Source organism: Balearica regulorum, chromosome 10 (genome assembly GCF_011004875.1).
Source record: "Balearica regulorum gibbericeps isolate bBalReg1 chromosome 10, bBalReg1.pri, whole genome shotgun sequence".
In the NCBI taxonomy this organism is placed as follows: domain Eukaryota; kingdom Metazoa; phylum Chordata; class Aves; order Gruiformes; family Gruidae; genus Balearica; species Balearica regulorum.
In genome coordinates, this window is record NC_046193.1 from 11174939 (window position 1) to 11200184 (window position 25246).

The window sequence follows — 25246 nt, forward strand, 5'->3', positions numbered from 1 at the left end:
ATCACACCCTCACCCCCTCCGGCCCCAAATGCCCCTGGTGGCACTTCGAGGGGTGGCCCTGGCCCCGGGACAGCCCGGGACAGCCCAGCCGGCCAGCGGGCAGCAGCGCGGTGAGACTCGGGTGGGCAGCCCTGCGCCTCCGCCGGTCTCAGCCCCCCCGAGTCCTCGGCTCGGACATCCCCGCCTGTCCCCGCTTGAGGAAAAATCTGCAGGCTTCAAATCCCGCTTTTCCCGCAGTTTTTCCGTCTGAGCGACGGTCCCTCGTTGTAGGGTCGTTCCGTGCAGGGGCGATCCCAGGGCGCGGCTGGCGGCAGCGTATCCCTCTTCCTGGGCACAAGGGGGAAAAAAAAGAGGGGGGGGAGATATATATATGTGTATATATTTTAATACCGCATTATTTTGTTTTCCCCCCCCCCCCCCGCATAAATCTGGCGATGTATCTCCTCTCAGAGGATGAAGGGTAATACAGGAGGAGTAATTAAAACACTTACTTTGGAAATGGGCTGCGTGGGGCTGATAAGAATTATCTGCCGCATATCAAGGACCCTTTTTCCCCCGAACCATATCACAAAGACAGACAGAAAATGCCAGCAGAATAGGTTGCCCCCCCTCCCCTGCTCACATTTTTACCTCCATTATGATGATAATTCCTCTCCCGCGAAACTTTTCTCCTTCCCTTCCTGAACCGTATTTCGTTCCCCCGCTCCCGCAGGGCCCCGGCCGGACGGTCCGGCCTTTGTCTCTCCATTAATATGTTTTTCCCGCAGCCTCGGGCGGGGGGGTCTCGCCTGTGTCCGTCCCGTCCGTCCCCCCCCCCCCGGAGAATCGCGCCGCGCCCCGCGGCACCTCGGCGCGGCCCCCCGCGGCCGGCCCCGGCGCCCGTTACCCCATCCAGCCACCGGGCGCTTGGCGAGGGGATTCCCCCCAGCCCGGCGCACACACACACACATGCACCGGGAGGAAAATACCCAGCAGGTGAGGATTGCCAAGCCGGGGCTGGGGCGCGCAAACATTTCCAAAAACATTCGTTCTGGCTGAAATTCCTAGTGGTCTCTGAGATAGGTATTTTACCGTTTCTTTCCTAGCTATAACAACGACTCGTCGGGTAATATCATCTTGCGCCTCTTCCAGCTTCTTCGTTGCCGCTCTTACACGCAGGTGCATAGCCCGAAAGACTGAGTTTGGGAAGGGGGGGAGAAGAAACACGAGGTTATACAAAAGCCAAGTTGGCCAATAAAAAAAAAAATAAAAAAAAAATCCAACCCCCCTAAAACATCCCCTTGAGTAGGGAGTGGAAACAAAATTAATACGAATAGAAGTAATTTATACGAATAATTAATCCTACAAAGCAGTTCCCCCCACCCCACCTTCCTTGGGACCCGGTGGAAGAAGCGAGCGGCTTGGGAGAGGCTGGAGCTGCGGCGCCCAGGGCGCTGGAGCCCTGTTTCCCAGCGCCTGGGATGTGAGTGTGTGTTGTTGGTATAATATCAATTCATTTAAAATATGAAAGTCAAGTCGCGTAGACTGTGACAGCAACCGTAACAAAAGGTGCAAGCAACAGACAATGTGATGTGCTTGTACAGATATTGTAATGATGCAAATGAAGTGGAGGGGACGAGCTGCCTTATTATGTACATAAATACACAGTGGCTCGCTGTGCCATCCTTGAATGCAAGAGAGTGAGAGAGAGAAGGGGAGGGAAAGAAGGGAGAGAGGAAAAGAGAGGGAGGGAGGGAGGAAGGGAAGGGGGGAAGGAGGGAAGGGAGAAAAAAAAAAAAAAAAGGGCTCAGCTCGAAAACTGCTGCCAGTTTTAAGCAGCGCGCACCTCGGGCAGCCCCTCCGCCGGACTGCGCGCACCCACCGCCTGCGGCAGAGCCGCCGCTCCCGGCACAGGCAGGCGGGGGGGGGCTCCCTGTGGCCAGCGCCCCCTCCCCAGCCCGCGGAGCGGCCCCGTGGAAGAGGAGAACCGGCGCTTTCCAGGCACCAGGCGAAAAACTGAAAGAAAAACGAGGACGGGCGAAAGGCAAGGTAAGGGGATGCGGCTGCGCGGCTCTGCGCGGCCCGGGGGCTGCCGTACCGGCACCGCGGCTTCGCCGCCGCAGCGCACCGGGTTGCGGGTCCCGCTGCTGGAGCTCATCGCTCCGGGCAGCTTCCCCCGGGGACAAACCTGGCAGGGTTTTGTAAAGAACGAAAAAAATGCCCCTAGCACGCCCGGACCCCCCCGGCCCTCCTCCTCCCCCCGCCCGGCCGGGGCTGCCGGGCCGGGCTGAGCTCGGTGCAGCGCCCGTCAGCTCGGAGGCACGGCGGGAGCTCAGCCGGCTCTGCCCGGCGGCTGGGGCGCACCCGGTGCGCTCCCCGCACCGGCACCCTGCGGGGAACGGGGCCGCCGGGTGGGTCTGAGGTTTGTTGGTTTGGGGTTTTTTGTTTTTTGGTTTTTTTTTTTTTCCCTTTCCCATTGTCACCGGGGTAATTATTTAAATCTCCATCTTGGAAAGTTGCATTTCACCCAGGGCAGCCAGGCAGACGCTTCCCGGAGACAGGGTGTGCAGAGCCCCGCGCCCCCTCCCCGCAGCTACATCCTATCTCCTCGCTCCCATTGTTGGCAGATTTGGGCATTAAAAAAAAAAAAAAAGATGCGAGGGTTTGTTCTGCCCCGGAAAGCCGGCAGGGCCCGGCCCCGCTCCCCCTGCACCTGCCTGCCGGGGAGTCCTCCCCGTCCCAGTCCCGTGCGGCAGCTTTACGGGGCTTTGCATGATTTAAAATTATCCAGCCACATCGGGGACCGGGCCGCTCCTCTCCGCGGGCTTTCACCTCCCTCTCCCTTTTTTTTTTTTTTTTTTTGTTTTTTTTCTTCTATGTGCAAAGTTCCCTTCTTTATTCTCCTTTTGCTTTGGGGTGCTGAGGCTGGAAGACAAGGGAAAGAAAAAAAATACAAAAAAAACCCCAAAAAACCCCCGACCAGGAGCGGAGCCTGCCTGGATTTGAGACGATTTCAATAAGAAAAGCGATTTCACTAAGGAGGGGTGCGGGTTTCAGTCGCGGGGATTGTTCTCCCCCAGAGCACGGAGCATCTTTATTAAAAGCAATTATATTTTTTTTTTTTTCTCGGAAGTCTAAACCCCGGCCTGGTTCAAGCCCCGCGGCTCGCAGGGAAAAGACAGCCGCGGGCTGCACCGCCGGCCGGGCCGGGGACAGCGGGGAGCAGCCGCGGGCGGTGCCGGTGCCGGTGCCGGGCATGAGACGAGCCCCTCTCCCCGTTCCGGGCTCGGTCCCTCCCCAGCGAAGTTTTGCCTGTGGAGAAACAAATCAAACCTGCGGGATCGGCCTCTTTCCTCCCTCCTGCAACAGCCGCGCCCGAAATAACCTTGCAAGAAAAAAAAATATATAAAATTAAAGCGAGCTCCTGCAAACGAAATCTTTCCTGGCAGCGCCTGAAAAAAACGTTTATACCCTTTTCTGGAGAAAGCTGTACGCGTGCAAACCTCCCCGCACGCTTTCTCTTGGGGAATTTGCACAAAAGACGTTTTTGTGGGCAGGCTGGGGTCGTTTTGAGGCTTTCCCCCCCCCCTTTATTTGCAGCTGAGCGAGCCGTGGGGCTGCGGGGGTGTGCGGGGCGGCGGGCACCGGGCAAATTGCGAACAAAGCACAGGTGAATGCGGGAGCGGGCCGGGAGGCAGGCTGCGGGTTCGCACGGTGGGGGACATGTCCCGCAGAAATCGTCTGCGGGATGGGGGGGATAGCGACACGGCTTCTACAGTATTAAAAAAAAAAAAAAAAAGAAAAGAAAAAACAAAAAATATTAAGTATTCCGTGATTTATTCCCCGAGCCGTTTTTTTTTTTTTTTTTTTTTTTTTTTTTTAATGCAGCTTAAATAGGGTCTTGTGGTTAAGAGGTAACTGTGTCATTTTATAACCCTATTAGCAGCCATTAATAAGTGCTAGTAACGCAAGACGGGGGGGGGGGCGGGGGAGAAGAAAAGCAAAGCGGAGACCAGACCAGAGAGAGGAAAACACCGATAAAAAGGCAGAAAGCAAGAACTTCCCCTCCCCAAAAAAATCACACCCAGGGAAATAAACCCGAGGCGGCGGTGTTGCTCGCCGCGACCGGTGCTGGCCGCCGCAGGGGGGGGGGGGTGGTGGGGGGGTGCGGGGCTCCTACCTGCGGGCGGGCGGGAGCCGCTCGCACCGGCTGGCTGGTCCTCTACCTGCCGCGGCCCCCGGCGGGGCGGGGGGGGTCGGGGCGGTACGCCCACAGCCCGCCGCCCGCCCTCCCAGCCCCCTCCCCGCCGGCGGGCAGTCGCCTTCCCCGGCCCGCCCCGGGACTCGCACACCGCCCGCTGGCACCGGCGGCCGTGAGGAGGGCGGCCCGGCGCGGAGCTGAGCGCTTCTCTCCCTCTTTTTCTTTCTGTTCACGGAGTTTTTCCTGCCCTCCCTGCTTGCAGCCGCCGCGGGTTCGACTTCGGGGAAAGGCGGCGGGGAGGGGGGGGGGAGGGGGGATGCTGGGCGGCCGCCCCGGGAGGTCTCGACCCCCGGGTCTCCGTTCACCGGGCGGCGGGAGGGAGCGTGGCCGCCGGGCCTCCCCGGGAAGAGGGGGTGACTGGAGGAAAGTGTCCCGGAGGCTGCGGGTCTCACCCAGCTCAGCCCCGTTTGCTCAGATACACTTTTTTCCCTGGTCCAAGCACCCCGGATCAGAGAAAAAGAAAAAGGAAAAAAAAAAAAAAAAAAAAAAAAAAGAGGAAGAAACCTCACTCCGGGTGTGTAAATAAACAGTCTGCATGCACGGCCGGGGGTATTTGTTTTCTGCCTTCGCCTCTGCCCGGGCATAGGTGTCACCTCCATCACATGGCACTACTAACTGTTGCTAAAACATGTTGTCGTCTCCCCCCCTCCCTTAACGATATGACATCACTTGTCAATCAAATCAAAATAACCAGTTGTGCTTCCAGATCTGGGAAAGCTCCCCTATTAAAAAAGAAAAAAAAAATTGCAACGGCAGTAACAAAATAAAGTTAATATAACGGAGCCCGTTGTGTCGGGGGAAAAACAGGGGAAAAAGGGAGAAAAGAAGCAAGTGCGGGGTTGCAGGGAGCCAGGCGCGTCCCGGGCCCGGCCAGCGGCGGGCAGACCCTCTCCCCGGAGGTTTGGCAGAAAATTGAGGGGAGAGCTGCTTAACCAGCCGTGTGAAGCGGGCTGCGGAGCGGAGCTAAGCTGCTCGCCTCCAGCAGCCAGCGCGGGTTGCTGATGTTCCCGATGGGTGAATTAATTCAATTAAAAACCCCAGCCGTGCCGCCGGGGCATTTAGCGGCCGAGACCGGAGCCGGCAGCCAGCTCGACAAACGCAGGCAGCAGAGACGGGATACAACGGGGGAAAAAAAATTAAAATTAAGTAAAATCCTGCGAGCCGGCCGGCTAGGAAATCTCCCAGCTCAGCCACGGGAATTAAACCGCTCCCTCAGCAGAAATCGTTCATCCCGGCTGGAGGGGTCATTTATTTTGCGAAGGGTTTTAGTAGGAGAGGGGGGTGCAAAACGCGAGATTTGGGTGCGAGGAGAGGCGCCGGCCGCTGTGCCGACACCCCGGCGGCGGCGGGAAGGGGCAGCCGGACCCCCGGCCCGAGGGGGGGGAGCGGGCGCCGAGGCGGGGGCCCGGCCTGAGGCAGCGCGGCCGGAGCCGCCGCCGCTGCCCGTTCGCCCCTTTTGTTTTGCTTTGCCTGCCGGCCCCCGGGTAACCCGAGACGGGGGCTTCAGGGAGCCCTGGCCGGGCAGCGCCGGGGTCTGCCTCGCCATAAATCAAGCCGCCTGATTAATCTTTACAATTTGTCTTTTAAAACAAACACGAACGAATTATCAGCTCGTTAACTGCGATTTTATCACCTGCCTAAAACAAACAGTCCACCCTACTCTCCCCCCCCCCCAAAAAAAAAAAAATAAATCGCGGCCCCGTGCCGATGGCAGGCGGGCAATAATTAAAACATCCATATTAATTAATAAGGGCGTAGCGAGGCGCTGGGTTTCGCCGCCGGCCGGGAGCCGGCGGGGCCGGGATGATCCCGGTTGGCCGCCGCCCTGCTGCAGCGGGACGGGCCCCCGGGCACGGTGCGACCCGGCTCCGGCAGCCTCCGGGCTGTGGGTAGAGCGAGGCGTGGGGGGACCTACCTGCAAACGCCCGCGTTTATTTTATACTCACCCCTCTTTTTAAAAAAAAAAATAATCCGTTTTTGGGGGGATATTTGGGTGGTTTTGGTGGAGGCTTTTGGTGCGTGTAGAAAGAAAATCGCTTCGGACGCGGAGGGAGAAGACGGATTTTTAGAAAGCTCGCTTGATTTTTCTCTCTGCCTTTTAACTTTCCCTTTTTTTTTTTTCGCTTTGTTTCCCTTTCCTCCCTGGCACCTCCGGCCTAAGGCGCCCGGGCACGCTCCGCCGCGGGCGGGCAGCTCCGCAGCGCGGGGGGCACTTGCCCTCCCGAGCCCCGGCCCCCTGCCACCAAGCCCGGCCCAGCGCCTGTCCCCGGCCTGCCCGGGCCAACCAGCCCATCCCGGGAGAAGCCGGCTCCACCGCCCCTTCCGCGCCCGGCAGCCGATGGAGGAGATGCCGCCCGGCCCGCCGCTTGCGGCCCCCCCCGGCGGCAGGAGGGGGCGAGGGGCGCCGCGGTCCCGGCGGCGCCGCGCAGCCCCGAGGGCAGGGTGCCGGGGGCGGGGGGAGAGGGGAAACCCGGGCTTTGGGTGCAGGAGGACGGCAGAGGAGAGGATGCGGGGAGAGGGAGGGAGCAATGCCGGCTGCCCCTGCCCCAGCCTCCGGCGCCCCGAGCCCGGCCCCCGCTTTCCCGCCCCGCCGGGCTACGCTGTGGGTCCTCCCGGGGGGCTGCGCCGGGGGTCCCTTGGGGGGAGTTTTGGGGGGGGACAACGGGTAGTGGTGGGGGAACAGTTAGGGAGGGAATCCCGTGTCGCTCCGGCCAGACGGGCTCCGCAGCGAGGAAAGGGAGTTTTATTATTATTACCGTCATTATTATTATTATTATTGTTATTATTAAAAAAAAAAAAAGTTCATTTCCTGGCGAATTTGGCAGTGGCGGGTGACGTCAGAGCCCCGGCGTCGTAGTGACTGGGGCGGCCGGGCCGGGGGAGGTCGGCTCCGGCTCCCAGCCCCCCGCTCTGCCTGCCGGGGGGGCGGCCCTCGGGGCAGCAGCAGCAGCAGCAGCAGCATCCTCAGGGCCGCCCCGCTGCCCCCGCCGGCATCCCCCCGCGGTGGGCCCCGGCACAGCCCGCACGGCACCGACCGGCTCCCGCGTCCCTGCCCCGGCCGCGCCGTCGGGTTGGAGCCGCTGCCCGGCGGGCGGAGGGGCAGCTCTCCGCCACCCCCTGCCCCGCTCCCCGGGCCAAGGGCAGTTTCCTCGCCCTGCGTCCCGCTCGGTGGTTTTAGGGATCGCGACGAGCGTTTCCCTTTTCCCCCGAAAACAGCGGCCGAGGAATGGGAGAGGAGCGCCTGGGAAACGGGACCTGCAGCAGCGCCCGGCCGCGCTCTGGGGGGGTTAGTTGTGATATGACTTTCCCATTCTTATTATTTTCCGCCTCAAAAGCGGACGGGTTTATCTGCATCTTCGGGGGTGGCAGAGCCCGACCCGCGCCCCGGCTGCTACCGAGCTGCGCCGCAAACTCCGCAGCAAACGCCTGTTGATGCGGGCTGCGCCTCTCCTCCCCGGCCCAAAGCACACACGTAATTGCAGATTAAAACTGTGGGGTTTTGTGGGGTTTATTTATTTATTTTTTAAGGGTAGAAGGGGAAAAAAAAAAAACAACCCAGGGTTGCAGCGCCGCAGCCCCATCGGGGAGGCTGTAGCCGGTCCCCAGGCACCCTTCTGTCCCGGCCCGGCTCGGCTCCCCGGGCCTGGCCGTTGGGTGCCGCAGCCGCCAGCAAACCCCGGCCCGGGCCCGGCCCGAGCGCTGCAGGCCGGGGAGCCGGGCAGGATCCGTCCCTGCCCCGCATCCCGCCCGGCGCGGTACGGAGGGCAGCGCCGGCCGGAGCTGCCCCGCTGCCCGGGCCCTCCTCGCCCTGCCGGTCCCCGGGGCCGGCGCGGAGCCTCGCATTTATTTGTTTTAATTTATTTTTTTTCCCCGATTCAGACAGTTATTTCAAACTAACGTGATGGGAACGACCACGCTGGGTTTGTCCCACTCCCGGCTGCGCGCTGCTGTGCCTCATTTAGGGGATTTTAGCGTATGCATCTCCCTGGTACCGACTTCCATCCCCCCCCGCCCCGGGCATCCCGGCGGCGGCGCTGGGAGCCGCGGCTCGGCGGCCGGCCAGCACCCGACGGAGCCGGCCCCATCACTGAGCCCTTCCCGCACTCCGTCCTTGCTCGCCCGCCCCGGCACCCCCCCCCCCCGCCGCCTCGCCTCGCATCCCCGCACACCCCGCGTCGGGACCCCCCTATTTTGCCGTCCCCGCCCCGCAGGGGCGTGCAGAATCCGGGCGGGGAAAGCCCCCACGGCGCTGCCGGGCGAGGATGCTGCGGGCGGGGGAAGGGGGGCGGAGGAGGGGGTCTGCGCCGCTTTCCCCCCACCCCACCCCCCCCGGGCCGGCTCCGTTTGGGGCCGGGGGTGCGGTTGGGGGCGGTGTGGGGCGGCGGGATTGGCTGGCCCGGCCGCCGGCCCTGCGCGCCCCGGCCCGTCTGCGGCGCCGCGGCCAGCTGGCGCCAGCGCTCATATAGGATGCGCGGGGATGGGACCGAGCCGGCCAGAGCAGCGGCTTTGCCATCTGAGTAACACCCTCCATCCAGCCTCCTCTCCACCTCCCGCGCTCGCTCTGCTTTTTCCCCCCCTCTCCCCTCTATTTTTTTTTTTTCTTATTTTTTTTCTCCCCCTCCTTTCTCCCCCTCTTTGCGGCACTCGCATCCTCCAAGCAGGCATCCATCACCACCCACCCCGCGGAGGCACCCTGCCTCCCGCGCCGGGTAAGTGTGGGGCGGGGGGGGGGGGGCCGCCGCGCCGCTGCCAGGGCGCACTCAGCGCTTTCGCTAAACACCCTTCTCCCCCCTCTTCTCCTTCTTTTCCTCCCCCCCCCCCGCGCTTTCTCCCCTCCTTTTCCTTTTGTGTCAGTCTGAGTTCTTGCTAGAACTACGCTGTATTAGATCTGCCGTTCTTCCTTTTTTACCCCGCTTTTGAAGCCAGCTGGAAAAACTCCTGTTGACGTTTGTAGCGAGAGCGGGGGAAAAAAAGGAAGATTTTTTTGCCTTCTTTTTTTTTTTTTTTTTTTTGGTAAAGAGTTTGAAATGGGATCTCTGTTTATTTTGTGGGGCAATGAGAAGGGAGGGCGCAAGGCGAGGACTTTGGGGGAGAGGATATTTTTGCAAGGGGGGAGGTGCTCCTCTTCCCCCTCCCCAGCCGTTTACCGCTGGGAAAACAAGCCGGTCGGGAGCCGGCCCGGCGGGCAGCGCACCCCGGGGCTGCCGTGCCGCTAAACCCGCCCGTCTCTTCCCTACAGGTGCTGCCCCGGCGCTTCCCCGGACCTGCCTGCGCCACCCGCCCGTTGACAGAGGGACACGCTGACTTCGGGGGTCCTCCCCCACCCTTCCGAGGGCGCACTCCAGTCACCCGTCGGTTTTCTTTCTAAGAAAAGCCACCCCATCTCCTAAAACCCACCAGCAACGCCAAAGCCACCCCCGAGCAGCACCGCCCCCCCACCGAGCGCCGCTCGCTCCTGGTCCGGGGGTGGGTGGGAGGGGAGGCCCGAGGCCATGGAGGTGGCCACGGACCAGCCTCGCTGGATGGCCCACCACGCCGTGCTCAACGGGCAGCACCCCGAGAGCCACCATCCCGGACTGGCTCACAACTACATGGAACCAGCGCAGCTCCTACCTCCGGACGAAGTCGACGTCTTCTTCAACCACCTGGACTCCCAGGGCAACCCCTACTACGCCAATTCCGCCCATGCCCGGGCCAGGGTCTCCTACAGTCAGGCACACGGTAAATCAGCACCCGCTGCCCTCCTTTGCACCCCCGGCCCCTTCCCCGCCCGCCTCCGCCTGCGCTCCCCGGGCCCCTCCGTGCGGGTGTCCTACGTGGAGACGAGGAGTTTCACTCGGGGGCCGCTTCGGTGTGTCGGAGGGGGGAAGGAGATCTAAGAAAACAGGATAGAAAGGGAGGCACGGGTGGATTTTAACCCTAGAGATAACCAAGCACTGGCGGAGAGGAGGGAAAGAAAGGGGGGGGAGGTGAGAGAGGAAGGGGAAATTGTGTGCGCACAGGCTAAAACTTCTCAGACACGGCTACTTCCCGGATGCAAAATACAAACCGATTCAAATCGGCGATGGATTTTATTTGGGGGTGTTTTTAGGAACTGAAGAGCGAGTGCTGCAGCAGCTCAGAAGACAGAGCAAAAAGGGGTTTGCTGCTTATTCTCCGGGGTGGGGCGGGAGGAAAGGGGGTGCCGCTACTCCTGCCCCGGGTGGCTGGGTCCCCCTCCTGCTGCCCATCGCTCTTTCTCGCTGGTCTGGCTGGTATCCCCCTCGGAGGGGACGGGGCGAAGGGGCTGCTGCGCCATTCTGGCTGCTCTTCTCCGGTTGTGAAACCTCTCCCCATGCCCGGCTCCCCTCCGGCTGCCCGCAGCCTGGGGAGCTGCCCGGGCCGGGAGCTGAGGGACTTCCCAGAGCTGCTGCGGGCTGAGCTGCCCCACGCTGATCCCAAATGCTCTTGTGTTCCTACAGCCCGCCTGACCGGGAGTCAAATGTGCCGGCCTCATCTTATCCACAGCCCCGGGATCCCTTGGCTGGACAGCAGCAAGGCGGCACTGTCTGCCCATCACCACAACCCCTGGACCGTCAACCCCTTCACCAAGACACCCCTGCACCCCTCGGCAGCCGGAGCGCCCGGGGCCATCTCTGTGTACCCAGGCAGCAGCACGTCCAGCACCGCCTCCGTGTCTTCGCTCACCCCGGCCTCACACTCCAGCTCCCACCTCTTCGGCTTCCCCCCGACCCCTCCCAAGGAAGTGTCCCCGGACCCCAACTCCACCAGCGCTGCCTCCCCTTCATCCTCCGCTGGGGCCCGGCAGGAGGACAAAGACGGCATCAAGTACCAAGTGTCACTGTCAGAGGGGATGAAAATGGAGAGTGCCAGCCCGCTCAGAAGCAGCCTCACCAGCATGGGTGCCCAGCCCTCCACCCACCACCCCATCCCCACCTACCCCTCCTACGTGCCAGCCGCCCACGACTACAGCAGCAGCCTCTTCCACCCGGGCAGCTTCCTGGGGGGCCCCGCGTCCAGCTTCACCCCCAAGCCACGAAGCAAGGCCAGATCCTGTTCGGGTAAGTCTTGCACCCTGTGGCCTGCCCCGTCACGCACCAGCTGCGTCCCCGGGGTGGAAGGACCGAGGCGAGGGTGCGTGCATGTCGTGGTTGGCTTTCCTGGCTGCTTGGGGGAGAGGGTGCAGGCTGCTGTGAGGCTGGGTGCTTGTGTCAGATCTCTTTGGGACAGAGGGGCAAGTGACTGCTTGGTCCCACTTTTCTGGGTTTTTAAAGTAGGAGGTGGCGCTTGCTCCAGGCTTCTGTGTGTGCCAACGCGTCCATAGCGGTCACTGAACCCCGGCAGGCACCAGCCCCAGGGCCTTCAGATGGAGCCGAGGGACACGGGGACCGCGCAGCATGAGCTGGCAGATCGAGTTGTACAAAGAGGGATTTATATGAGAAAAAAAAATGTTTCCCTCGGAGTAAAAGCTGGCCTCAGGCACCCGAAGGGTTCAGGCCCGACCCTGCTCCCCCAAGTCAGTAAAAAACCCCCGTGGCTTCTAGGTGGAGACTTTCTAGCGATAGATATTTCTCCCTCAGTAATTTCTACGTCTCTTCATTAATACGAACCAAGGCCCCAGCGCAGGATGAAAGCGAAACTTACCCGGCCGGTCCGCTTCAAATCGCAGAGGCCTTCTTTCCTTCACGTTTTACAGGAGCAAAAGTTCAAATATAGTTTACATACCACTGCGAAAGACTAAGGTGTCCAGTCATCGCTAACTTACTCCAGCCTAACTTCAACTAGGAAAAAAACTTTTTTTTTTTTTTTCCCCCCGAACCAAACATCTCTGCTTCCACCAGACTGACTGCAGACCTTTCACAACCCTTCCTTGCATTTCTTCCTAAAAGTGCAGTCCTAAATCAGCAAATTAGGTGATGGGAGACGTTTTGATCCCCCTTTGAAATAACAGTAGTTGTACAACTAGACAGACGAATTAAGACAATTTGTGTAATTCTACTAACCTTGCTGTATTAACATCCTCAGCCATGGAAGGAAATGAACTACGGTATATTGGGACTGAATTTAGATAACCATTTAAAACTAAATGGTTATATATGCTTTTGTGTGTGCATTCTTATATATCATTGAGCTTCTATGCTTATGAATACACCACATGCATTTATTTTTAAAGTAGACAATAATTTAGCAATGTGATCTCTCATTGCAACAAAAATATCAGCTATTTTACAAGCTCATCAGCTCTGTTTCAAATGGCTCCTCTGAGGGGAAAAAACCCCACACTCTCCCTCTGCCATTATTTAAATGCAGTTGCTACTGTGTATATGTGTTTTTAGTAGTGCAGAGAGTAGTAAGTAAAGGCAATTGCCAGCCTGAGCCTCCCGAGTTTGGAAAGAGATTCAAGACCCAGGTCTCTGAAGATAAAGGGATCGCGAGCAGCTTTTTAATTTTTGTCCTGTAGTTGCCAATGATTTTATTAGATGGGGGAAGTAAGGAGCTTTTTTTTTGTTTTGTTGTACGGGTGTGTTTTTCTGTAAGGGAGCCCCCTGTGCAAGCAACTGGGGAAAGTTCGTGACCACTCAGTGTTTTTGTAGGAAAACTAAGACTCACGACACGACGACTCCTGCAGCTTCCTGCCCTAGGAGGGACAAAAGCTACAAATGCAGTGCCGCAGAGCTCCCCTCATTTTTCACTGTAGACTGTGTTGTTTAAAAGCCACCCACTCCCAAGATTAAAGGAGACACAAGCCCCGCTGAACTCAACATGGCCTGCTTCAGTTATTAGCAAAAAGAATTTCCTCTCCAGTTAAATACTGTAGGATTTGCATAAACTATATTAAGAGAGATTTCTATATTAAGCAGACCTGCCCTCGAACCGTCAGAGGCAAATGAACTTTTAGCAGAGAGCTTTCTGAGGCAGAAACAGATATCTAGGAGTTACATGCTGGGTTTTAATGGAGCCATTCTACAATGCTGTGTTTCCCACGTTGTGCTACTAAAAACTAATAATGACGCAGTAATAAGGTAAACTGCTCCCTACCAAATGCAAACTGTATTGTTGAAAAATCACAGAAACAGAAAAGAACAGTAATTTTTAACAGTAGTTTCCAGAGTGCTTGCTGAAATTGAACTTTCTCAAAGATCAGCATTAAATGTGTGTTTTCTGCCTTTAGAACAAAAATCATAACTGAGCCTTTGGCATTCTGTATCCATTCCCAGTCTGCTCGGCTTTACTTTCTCATTCTGTAGCATTTGCAACAAAAAAGAAAGGACAGAACGGGAGGTCTTTTTGCTCAGATTTAATTCTAGAAAACCTCTTCCTTTGACTCTTTAACATGTTGTGTGTTTGCAGGTGTGTGTGTTTGTGTACATGTGTATTTGTGGCAGGAGAACACAGGACCTAACCATCAGAGCGCAATAGATACGGGAGGGGAGCGGTGTCCAGCGCAGATTAAGGGAGTTCTCGTTACTGAAACGATAACTTCCATCTGACACAATAAGAGTGTCACTCTTTCTCACCTTGCAGAGAGAGCTGCCTATTTTTGATCATGACATAAAATACTCACTTGGAGTCTGGGCGTTCTCGAGACCCTGAGCTCCTTGCTGCATGTGCTGTAGATGTCACTGCTGTCTGATTGTGCTTGAATTAACACACTTTTTTGACTTCTGGAAAATGCCTAAAGGACAATGCAAAAAGCTTTTGTGAATTTGTTTTTAAAGAAAGAAATCCGGTTTCTTCGTGTTTCCATTTAGAAGGCAGAGAGTGTGTGAACTGTGGAGCAACTGCTACCCCTCTCTGGAGAAGAGACGGCACCGGGCATTACCTGTGTAACGCCTGCGGGCTCTACCACAAAATGAACGGTCAAAACCGACCTCTCATTAAACCTAAACGAAGGCTGGTAGGTGTCTCTGTTTCTCCTGGGTTTGGGGATAAATTAGGCAAAGGGACCACACGCAGGCACAAGCCGAACGTGTCTTGTCTCTGCTCAGCCCCTGCGCGGAGCCGAGCTGTACTGTACGCGGGGGTCAGTCACACCGAGGTCACTGCCGTGCCTCGGGGCAGATCTCGCCACCCCCCCACCATCACCCCCCGCCAGCCCTGGCATCCCCGGCACAGACCACCGTGCCGCCCACCGCGCCGCCGCAGCCCGCCGAGCACGCCTCTGTCCCGAGCCTCCCTGCCGCTCACAATACATCTCCCCGTTTATCCTTGGATGACAGCTTTTAATTTAATTCCTCATTTATTTGGCCTCTTGGGACGTTTTGGGCGCATACTGGGAGCGAAAGGGTTATGAGCGTGAATGTCCTCCACCGTGTACTAAAAAAAAAGTTCCAGCTCCAAAAAGCAAAACAAATCAGATGAGTCAAAGCTACTGCTCCCTACTTAATAATTATTTGTATAAAAGCCATGAAGTAATTTTCACTCTTATATTCTCTGGCAATATTAATATTGGTTCCCTCCCCAGACAATCCCCTACTGTTTAAAAAAAATCCTATTATTTTTCCATGGAGTCACCTATACTTTGTATTTTCATTTGGGTGATTTAAAAAAAGTGTCCTTTCTAAGCTCCTGGTAGTAGTTTCCTATCCGGATATCTGTACGTTAAAGATAAGGAAACTTTGTGTATCTGTTTCCTGACTCTAAAAGCTTTAGAGAGTTTCTATAGGCAAGCCTTGCCAGTCATGCTTGCTGTTTTGAAATTTCTAATACACTCTACTCCACAAATAATGCGTAAAATGCTAAGAATAATAAATATATTTTTTGGAGCTTTGTGATTTATGGTGCCTAAGTCTCTTAGCTATTCGTGGGCATGTTTCAATGAGGTTTGGAGAGCAGAAAATTGGCATTACTGCTCTAACGCTGGGATGGGATACAGAAGATTTCTGTCGTGAGTCAGAATTTCAACTATGCAAGCTTCTTAATGACTTGCCTTCTAAAGTGACTGACATATAGAAAAATGTTAAGACAACAGCGTAACATTATCGTCTCTAAGGCTCAAGTGCTTTCCAGTCTGAATGGGACAGGCCATAGAGTTAAGCAGCGTAGTTGAGTATCAGTAAGCCATCTCAAATATGCAAACACAGCTCTCCACCTTCCAGTGCGTTGGGAGACTGTTGTACTTCGCTCACTGTGAGGGGTTTGGGGGGCACTACAGAGGTTTTCTTTTAGTTTAGTTGTTTAAATGTTTTGTTTTAATTGATTTACTGCTTTGTTTGTTTATTGCCCCTTTTTCCACTGTAGTTTGCTTGTTTACGGGGCGAGGAGATGGCTGTCTTTGGGAATTTGTTCTCCTGACATGCAATAGCAAAGTGATCGTATTAATGTCAGTGTTTGGAGGTCTGGCATTAATTGTGTTTGGGTTGCATGAGTGTACTTGCAGTAAGGGGTATCCCCTCTTTCTGCCTTTGGCCTGTTCTCACAGGCCAGTAAGGGACTGAAATATATGAGTCTCCCAGGGCCTGATTCTTGCCTTAAGCTGCTGAGCCGTCCATCAGCTTTGGGAAAGTTAGAGGGCAGTGGTATAAATCAGGAGCAAGTGAGAACAGAACCCGGTGCTCCTCTTTTGAGAGCCGGGTCGGTCTGTGCTTCCAGCAGCAGCAGCTCCCCAGCGGAGCCGGCAGGCAGGGAAGCGCCCGGAGTTCTTGTCTGGGAAACCCACCGCTCCGGGACTCTGCTCCTGGAGGTGCCCTGCACGTTAACGTGAGCTCCGCTGCTGCTTCACCCTATGGCTCTCAGCGGCTAATTGCAAAATTATCCAGGGAGCAAGGCCCCGGGGAAATTACCATGCTTGATAAGCATTAGAAAGTAAACTCTGCTAATTTAAGAAAATAAAATATTGAGTCCTCAGCATTAATCCAATTGCACAAAATGGACTGTATTTTGACCACTTCCAGAGGCAGAGCCGAAGCTTTCTAATACAAAATTATTTCCTAAAATATGGGGTGCGATCAGTCCGTCCATAACGCTTTATACGATAGCGCGCTTGCACAAAGAACGTATTACTGTGGGGTCTGCTAGCCAAGGACCCATCCAGAAATTACTGGCTGCCTGCTGTTCTACTTCTCCTTCTTGTTTTGGGAGGTGGGGGAATGTTTGAGCATTTTTCTTTCCCCCCACCTTGGTTTCAGCAGAACAATAGTTTTAGAAAGGGTGGTGGATATTGGGTGGGTTGGTTTGGGTTTTTTTGCTTCCCCCCCCCCCCCTTTTTTTTTTTTTTTTTAAGACAGTTGTTTGAGGGCTTGTCAGCCAAGGAACTGAGTAGGGACAGAGGCACAGACGGGTCAGCGGAATCATTGCTGCAAGGCATGAAATTTGGTTTGCTAAATATTTAAAGAAAGTTGGAGCTGGTTTTGTTTTCTCCCTTTCACTTGTAAATGGAAACTGAATTTTCAGTGATGGCTCTGATAAATACTGCACCCAGTTAAGTAATGCAGTTTGTTTTCTTTTGTGTCCATCTTTAAAGGGCCAGAGTATGGGTAAAAATCACATTCTTTAAGATCAATCCCTCTTTTCAAACCCAGTCCCAATGTTGGCATAAACTACATCGCTCATTTAAAAAAAAAAAAAAAAAGGCAGGGGGGACACATGCAAATGCATTTTCATGACATTCTAGAATCCTGCAAAGGGAAAACCCCAAAAAATCAGATGTCATTTTTCCCCTCTAAAATTTTTGTTTGTGGAGTTAGAGATGCATTATTTCTTTCTACATCCCCTGCACGCACGGTGCCACGGGGCTTGAAGCTGCAGTCCACATAGGAGAAGACTTGAATTTAAACAAAAACCTAACGGCCACAAAATAGAAAAATGACGGGAGCTTTATTTCAGCCCTGATGCTCTGTAAAATCTTAGTTACTAGTTGTACCCAACCTAAATATTAAATCCAACTTGACCTTTCTTGTGATCTCCCTCCTGCTGATCCATTTTTAATTTTCTTTTTCTTTTGGTTAGTCAGCGGCTAGGAGAGCAGGGACTTGTTGTGCCAACTGTCAGACAACCACCACGACCTTATGGCGACGTAATGCAAACGGGGACCCAGTTTGTAATGCCTGTGGACTCTACTATAAATTGCACAATGTGAGTATTTACTCATCTCATGTGTCGCTGCTTGCCTAGCTGGGATTGATGTCTTAACTGCATGGTGTACACTAGGCTTTTATTGGTTTCAGGGTTTTGGTTGTTGTTTTATTCCTTCCCCCGTCTCTAAGGTTCCCCTGGGAAGTGACAGCCATTCTTTGTCGGCATAGTGATGCTAACTTCAGTGACATTACAATGTATTAGCTTGGCTTCTAATGCTTGGACAAATCAGGCAAAATAGAGCTACCACACTTGGTTTTAACTAAGCGTGTTTTGTGTGCTGTTTGCCTCCAGAAACACAGAGGCCATTTGGAATGGACTCTGTGCAAAAATTAATCCCAATGGGGCATCTTCATTTTGCTCGCCCCCCCCCCCCCCCAAATAATTGTATCTAAGGCTTTTTAAAAATTTTTTTTTTTTTTTTAAATAAATTAATCCTTAGCAGGAATCACTTGACATGTTGGAACATTATGTAAACTATAAGTAACAGAGGTTACCGGTACAAGATTGCTCATGTCTTAGGACTGAATTTGGGTCAACGTGTGCCTCCCAGTTTGATCTCTTCTATTAGGAAATGAATGAGGACTGAGGGTAAGCCTACGGGAAAGAGAGTCATCAGCTGCCAAATTCAGTTCAATTTGTTTTTCATGTCTAGGGGTTTTTTGTGTGTGTGGTTTTATTAAACAAATCAATATAAACAAGTTCTGCAGAGAGAAACACCATTTTTTTTGGCCAGAAAAAGGTCTCCATCCAGGAAAACCACATGGGGGCTGTCCAAATATTTTCATTTTTGCACAATAAGGTCATTTTGTCTGCATGAGCCTGATTTTCTCATTTCTTGCAGGTGAACAGGCCTCTGACCATGAAAAAGGAAGGAATTCAGACCAGGAATAGGAAAATGTCCAACAAATCAAAGAAAAGCAAGAAAGGCTCTGAGTGTTTTGAGGAACTGTCCAAGTGCATGCAGGAGAAATCGTCTCCCTTCAGCGCTGCTGCCCTTGCTAGTCATATGGCGCCCATGGGGCATTTGCCGCCTTTCAGCCACTCTGGACACATCCTACCGACACCTACCCCCATCCACCCATCTTCCAGCATCTCATTTGGACATCCACACCCATCCAGCATGGTTACAGCCATGGGATAAAACCCGATGACCAAGAGACCCACACAGAGATTAAGAACACGGGGCTTTGCCTAAGATGACACCAAGTAAGAAAATGTTCTGCCACGAGGAGGACGTAGGGATGGCAAAAGGGGATCTTTGCTCCCACGTGGTTTAACTCTTAATGTTGGACTAAAACCTTGCAGATGATGGCTCTTCTGCAGAAACGTGTAGTGGTGCCTGTAATGCACTTTGCCCCCTCAGGTATAAGGAAAAAGAACTCACCTGTTCGATACTTAATGGTCCAGCAGGAAGCAAAAGGTGGCAGAAGCTGAAGGAAAAGGCTTGGAACTGGCTTTCCTTTCTCTCTTTGTTATTACTGTGAATATTGTAAAGAGATATAAGCGGCCTCCTGGGATGGAATCGGCTCACTGGAAGCCAGACATGCTGGATTTCTATCGTGGACTTTGTTTGGGATGGGGAAAAAATTAAAAAAAAAAAGAAAAAAAAGAAAAGGACATCTTTATAAAAACGTAATTTTTAAAATGAAATCAGACACAAAGTCATATTTATTTTGCTCTTGTTTTCCACAAAAAGCCTCAACCCTCTGACTGCACATTTTTGTGCTGTTGTTTGCAATGGCTACCCTGTAAGAAAACCTGCCTTCAAAACAAGGGAGAGAGGGGGATGCATATTCAGCAACCCCCTTGGATTAGCTCCATCTATCTTCCATACCAAAATATTTATTAGGAAGGGGAAAAAGACTGGGGAGGGAACAAAGCAAAAGTGTAACCATAATACGGGATTTTAATGTGCCCAGGATAGAGATTATTTTGATACAATTTCTTCATTCTTCTCCCTAACATGAAAGATTTATTTAAAAAAAACCCATCCCCCTTCCCAACTACCCTATTATTCCTCAAAACAGACAGCTCGATCAGACAAACTGTGTGGGGGGGAAACTCGGGAAGGCAGTCCTGCACTAGCGAGGGGTGAGATACAGGCATTTATCAACTGCGTCACAGCTAACTTCTAGCACAGCAAAAAACCATCACAGGGCATAAAACCATCCAACTCCGCAGACTTTAGAGGTTTGAAGCATTTTGTTCTGTTGGCAGCTGTCGCTTAAAAAAAAAAATGCAGATTAGCTGCTTGGGTAAACTTAGGGCAGTGTGGCCACCACTGTCCACACGCAGCCAGCCAGCGCGGGTGCTGTCTCAGGCATCGGGGCCCCGGTGGACTTCACAGGGAGGAAGGGCAGAAATGAGGTTGAGATCACTGGAGAGAGGAAAAGAGAGAGACAATCAGTTTGAGCTTCACACATCTGTCAAATCCCAGACCACGGCGACAGCTGATGAGACGAGGGAAAGCATCGTTCTAAGGGGAACGGCCGTTTTCCGTAGCGTATTTTGTATGAAAAAAAGAAAAAAAAGAAAAAAAAAGAAAAAAATTAAATCGCCCATTATTAAACCATATTGTACGTAAATGACCGAAAACAAAGCTATTACCAATGTGAAGTGTATTCTATTGATTGTTATGATCTGATGCCTCTCGTGAACACAAGCTCCAGTATAACATACAATGTACATATTTAGCTATACTTCTGATGAAAATGCCCCAATGAACAGAGGGGTTTGATAATGTAAACCACGTAAGCTTAACTCTGTGACAAGCTTTTTATTTTTTTTAATTTTTAACTTTTTTGTTGTTGGGGCTTTTTTTTTTTTGTTTGGATCAAGCCAATTGTATCTTTACTGCAAAAGTCCTGCTTTAAAGAAAAAAACCGAAACAAATAAAAATGGATGTACGTTAATTTTTTTTCTAAACATATAATTCAAATATTTGATAATGAATTAAGAACAAAGCAGCCATGAAAATCCTGCTTTCCTCCTTTTTCTGGTCTGCGTAGGCATATAGGTGCACTTTGTAAAGAAGTGGAAATAAATGGGAAACTAAATTGGTCGGGAGAAATCATAAGAATTTTTAATCTACTGAGGTAAAAAATTGGGTCCTTTTTACTTTTTACCTTTTACAATGGTACAGTTGTACATTATTTGTACCCAACTCAAATTTCTGTAGGATTTGGGAGGGGGGGCGGGGAAGGGATGTGGGTGGAAGACAGGGATTACTGATACAGTTGACAAAGTGCAATATATTGTCAGTCACTGCAGCATAGACAACGGCAGTCGAGATTTAAATTATTTTGTACTTGTATCAGCATAAAAAAAATTCTGCAGTATTTTCTGTTTTTATTTTAATTTTTTTATTTTGCTTATTTTTGGATTAGTGAACTAAGTTATTGTTAATTATGTACAACATGTTTATATATTGTCTGTAAAAAGTGTATGCTTTCCTCATATTCCTTCAAGGTGAATATTGCTAAGAATAATAAAATACCTTTTTTGTGAAAGTACCTGCGCTCAGCTTCATGTCATAAAGGCTGCTTTTAATAGGGAGAGAGGCAAAATTATCGTTGTCGTTGTTGCCAGTAGCATTATTAGCTTAAACTTCATGCACAGCGGTCTGTTGATATTTCAAAAACCTACCAGGGGTAGGACAAAAAAAAAGTAGTTGGTGAATGATTTAGTATAAAAAGCACAGGTACAAAAACGCATTCTCCGGTGCTGTTTTGGGGTGACGAGGTCACGCAGCTAAGTGCGCTAAAGTTTCTAAACCAGTTTAAAATCTTAAGGCAGTAGTAGCCGTGTTGCAGATGACGAACTGTGGTTTCTCGTTGGGTTTTTTTTGGGTTGCTTTTTTAAAGTGTTTGGAGAAGTAATTTTCAAATAAAAACAAGTTTTCAAAACACCGTAAATGTGGAAAAGCAGCCAGCTGCTGAATGGGTTTCAAGGCAGGGCCTGTATTAGGCTGGGCAAAGTTCTCCGTAGGTTCTTGCGCTGCCGTAACTGGGAATGTGGAAACCTGTTTCTTACCATTTGGCATCATCCGTGACGTGAAGGGAGCACGGGGCGATGGCCGGCCCGGAGCTGGCAGGGAACAAGGGGTGCAGCCGCGGGGGCAGGGGGTGCGGGAGGGCTGGCACGGGAGGATGGAGAAGAGCGAAGAGCGCTGACCAGGCAGCTCTCCCATGGCCAAAGCTTTGCGGCTGCTTTCATCACATGGTCGAGTCTGACCCACACAAGGAACTCCTTGGGGCCTTGCAAAGTGAAGCAAAGTCTCGCAAAGTTTCCCCGCCATGTGTAGGAGTGAGTCCTGCTGCTACTAAAACAATATTTTCAAGAAAACTGCTAATGAACTTTGGGTTTCCTCCTTTGACCTCCCGGGAGTTGTGTCTCACTTCTGTGGAAACCAACTTGGGGATAACTCCTTACTCGTTAAGAAAAAAAAATAACCTGAGTTCCTTTTTCAGCGCGTGTGTGCAAATTCCAGCCCTTTCTATCACTGCTTCTCTTTAACCGTGCAGCCTCCTCCCCAGCCCTGTTTGCAAGTTCTGCTCGTGAATGACGAGGAGCCGGGAGTCGCAGCAGCTCTCGGTGTACTGTGGAAAGCACACGCAACCGGGACGAGGCCTTCCCGCATCGTTTCAGACAAGTTAATCATCTCTCTAACTTGTTTAGCGAGGCTTAGTGCAAACACCCATTAAAAAAAAAAAAAAAAAAAAAAAAAGCAGTCTATAGCATACCATGCAAGCTTCATTTAAAAAGAACTATGTTCGGTTTAAGACAGGTTTAAAACAGGGTTATAAGTAAACTCAGCCACTCTTCTTCCATATTTGAATAGCTGAGATGAGGAAAGAACAGGAGAACTAACAACATAACTTTAACATAATGTAGAATAATCAAGCTATTCGCTTTGGTTGCACATTACAGCCCCGTTGAGACTTTGATGAGGGTTTACCTTGGTGTTGCCTCTCTGCAGGCATTTCACCGGGTCGGGCTGATTCTCTCGCAGAATCGGGGCCGTAATCCATCAGGTTGTCAGGAGGGGTGCTGCAGCCCCCCAGCGCCCAGAGGAGCGTGCCTCTTCTGAGCGGGGTCTGCAGCGGTTCCTGCAACACAGATAACAAATAATCCCGTGTTTGTCAGGTGGCACTAATCTGTGAAAGATCAAACCATCTCTCTGCAACGCGTGTATCGTGTTTGTCTCCAGACATTTTGCATAGCAGAAGAAAAACAAACAGCAGGGAATGGAAATGGAGCGAGCGTGCAAAGTTCAACGTAAAGTGTAAGCACAGAGCAGATATCGAGGCAACAAATTGGGATTTACAGTCCTTTCACTACCACCAGACACTGGGGGAGAGGCTTTTTGGAGGGGGGGAAGCCTGACATTACTTGCCTTTGGTTCCCGTTGTTGGGATTATTGTTTTAAGCCGTGCTTAATTGTCATGTCTCCACGGCCACATCAAAAGCCAAGAAGATTAGGTTACAGGGAGTGTTTGATGTCAAAATACAAAATAAATAAAAGGAAAGCTGAAAAGGTAGCATATTTTCCATGATGTCTACTGAGGTTTTTGCCTCAAACTTTTTTTTTTTTTTAAATTTTGCAAAGTTTGCACTTATAGTGACAAGATTTCATTTACTTACTTCCAAATGACTCCACTGCTTTCCTGCAACAGCTCGAAAGGGTTAATATCCCCTCTTTGATGGCAAACATGGTATAATTAACGCAAACTTCTTAAGTATCCTGGTGACCTGTAGATGGCCACATGAGAATTTTGTTATTTACTGACTTGCCAAACGTTTATTGCTTATAACAGGACAAGTGGGAAGCAGGCATTAATTTTGATGCTGTTATCTGTGATTGTGTGTAAAGTTCATAGCAGAGAGTGCCTATATGTCAACCGCAATTAAACATTTCCCTGTTTTTTTAATGACTTTCATGTTGGTGGAGGGGGTTGGACTGGCAGCTTTGCAAACTGAAATCCTGCCCATCGGCAGAGCAGGCACGACAGAGCCAGACACAGGACAACTTCCCCTTACCTGCAGGCTGCAAAAGAAAACAGTCTGGCGCCACGGAGCATTTGATCCTTGGCTTCTCCGCAGAGACAGTCAAATCAGTACCAACTGTGGCAGGGCACAGAGGGAGATTTTTGTGGTGTGACATCTCCCCTTGGAAACCAGCCTGAAAAACACCAAAAGTGAAGCCAAAAGTGGCTATCAGGTGAATATGTTCATTTATTACCAACGTAGACTGGATTAGAATGTGTGACCTAGAAGTAAAACGCTTTGTTTAGCCCAACTCCCTGGGCCATCTGGCCCTCACGAGTAAACATTTCTAAGTGAGATTAAGTGAGCGTTCTTTAAGCGCGGTGATATGAGTGCAAACCAGGCTGCTCTGGATCTAACAGATCAAACCTCAGCATCAGGGCAGCCGGATGGTGCCAATTCAGAAACACCATTTGCTTGAACAGCTTTGGGCGCGATTCTCCATGGCGTCGGCTTTGCAGTCAGTCCCGATTCAGTCTCATGTGTCCTCGTCAGATCCAGAGCTCATCCTAAATCCTGGGCTCAGATTGCACCAAGGTGCTGCTGGGGGGTCGAGGGCCCCATCAGAGGAAACTTATGCGAAAGACTGCGGTAAGAACTATGCTGCATTTGCGATAAGAACTCAGTTGCGTTTCTGAGCACCAAAAGCTGAGCAAAATGCAATCGCAGGGTAGGAGATACTGCAGAAAAAACATCCAGCAGGTATTAACACAATAGAGAACTAACCCCTCCTTCAGGGAAAGGCTTCGACATACCGCTGAGGGAGGGAACTGCTACTGTTTGGACTATAAAAACTGAATCGGGGAAGTATAATGTTAACCCAGCCATGCAGCAATGCCAGGGAGAAAACAGCTACCTGCCTGTATCCTGCTCCCGCGCCTCTCTCTACGGTTCTGCACTCGGGGCTGCAGGGAGTTATTTGGTGGAAAGTTGGCTCTGGCTTTGGACGGTCGAGAGCATGCGTAAATCATCTAGAGTTGGGGCCATCAATGCCAGAGTGTGGACACGGACCCTCGTTTCTCCTAAACACTTCAGAGCTTCACAAAAGTCTTCCCAGTGCTTTTATTTTTCCTCTGGACCTTGATTCAGCTCCTGCCTGCTCTCCATCAGGACGTGGCAGACTTCTTTACCTGGGACACAAGAGCATTATTTTGGCTGTTTTGGTTGCGATTTTTTTATCTCTGGTTCTTTTATTCATTCCCACCTGCCCACATTGGCATTCTGGTAGCAGATTATACTGCTAGAGTGATTTAAGGGCATCCCTGTAAATCCCTACTGCATTTTGCTATAAAATTCAGATTAATTTACCATGTCCTGCTGCATTTCAGCCATCTGCTAGGGTTTTTTTTCTTTACTTTCTTGTAGACCCTTGTAAAATTTTGAGGTAAAAGCACCCCATTTTGAGAGGTAATCTGTTAGAAGAGAACTAGATAAACAGAAAGAACAGACCAAAACCATTCACGTAACCTCTGTGCCCACAGGCACTCTGGGCCACGCACTGTTTTTCTCTATCCAAGCACAACTCCCACCAACACAGGGAAGATGTTCTTCATGACGAAGCACATCTCAGGAGACAGACCACTGCCTGACTGGTGCCAGGACTCACCCCAATCCCTCACGCACTCACTTTCTGATAACAAAGCTCCGTGCCTCAGTTTCCCCTTGCAAAACAGGCACAAAAAAGACGTGACCTGCCCTATCAGCTACGCACAAGCGTTGACTCGCTCCGGTCTAGCAGACTTCTGGGCAAGTTTGAACAAATGTCAGCATGTGGTGCGTACTGATAGGCACCGGGAAAGGGCACAGCACTCTCCTCTCCAGGTTACAGGCTCCTCCCTGCCGCCGCTGCAGAGCTCTTGCGCTGCCGTTAGCCTCTCCGTACAG

At 52.1% G+C, this 25246-nt stretch overlaps 1 protein-coding gene and 2 long non-coding RNA genes across 6 annotated transcripts; 1 reads left to right on the top strand and 2 right to left on the bottom strand.

Annotated features, from left to right (window-relative positions):
* The first annotated feature begins 1800 nt into the window (after positions 1 to 1800).
* On the top strand, positions 1801 to 19378 carry GATA2 (GATA binding protein 2). Of its 4 annotated transcripts, none has more exons than XM_075762099.1 (6): positions 1801 to 2028; positions 9480 to 9961; positions 10702 to 11301; positions 13960 to 14138; positions 17189 to 17314; positions 18159 to 19378. In XM_075762099.1, exons 2-6 carry the CDS (start codon positions 9733 to 9735, stop codon positions 18456 to 18458), a joined length of 1434 nt encoding a protein of 477 aa, XP_075618214.1. In that variant the 5' UTR covers positions 1801 to 2028; positions 9480 to 9732; the 3' UTR covers positions 18459 to 19378. The 4 variants fall into 4 exon arrangements, with proteins under 4 accessions (XP_075618214.1, XP_075618213.1, XP_075618215.1 ...); XM_075762098.1 differs by lacking the exon at positions 1801 to 2028 and adding an exon at positions 8526 to 8949; XM_075762100.1 differs by lacking the exon at positions 1801 to 2028 and adding an exon at positions 8539 to 8949 and having other exon boundaries at positions 13993 to 14138.
* On the bottom strand, positions 2038 to 10175 carry LOC142603151 (uncharacterized). Its single transcript, XR_012837027.1, has 4 exons — positions 10057 to 10175; positions 9854 to 9944; positions 3451 to 3751; positions 2038 to 3364 (listed from the first exon to the last, which is right to left on the bottom strand). It is a non-coding gene; the product is annotated as an uncharacterized LOC142603151 (long non-coding RNA).
* A 2110-nt stretch (positions 19379 to 21488) lies between the features above and the next one.
* Positions 21489 to 23531, bottom strand: LOC142603209 (uncharacterized). Its single transcript, XR_012837098.1, has 3 exons — positions 23357 to 23531; positions 22961 to 23068; positions 21489 to 22425 (listed from the first exon to the last, which is right to left on the bottom strand). It is a non-coding gene; the product is annotated as an uncharacterized LOC142603209 (long non-coding RNA).
* Positions 23532 to 25246: the final 1715 nt, after the last annotated feature.

What these genes read in the sequence shown, in the direction of transcription:
- GATA2 (XM_075762099.1), top strand. Translation starts at nt 9,733, where the DNA reads ATGGAGGTGGCCACGGACCAGCCTCGCTGGATGGCCCACCACGCCGTG. An exon ending in CTCCTACAGTCAGGCACACG is followed by an intron (nt 9,962 to 10,701) that starts GTAAATCAGCAC and finishes GTGTTCCTACAG; the next exon opens with CCCGCCTGACCGGGAGTCAA. An exon ending in TTAAACCTAAACGAAGGCTG is followed by an intron (nt 14,139 to 17,188) that starts GTAGGTGTCTCT and finishes TCTTTTGGTTAG; the next exon opens with TCAGCGGCTAGGAGAGCAGG.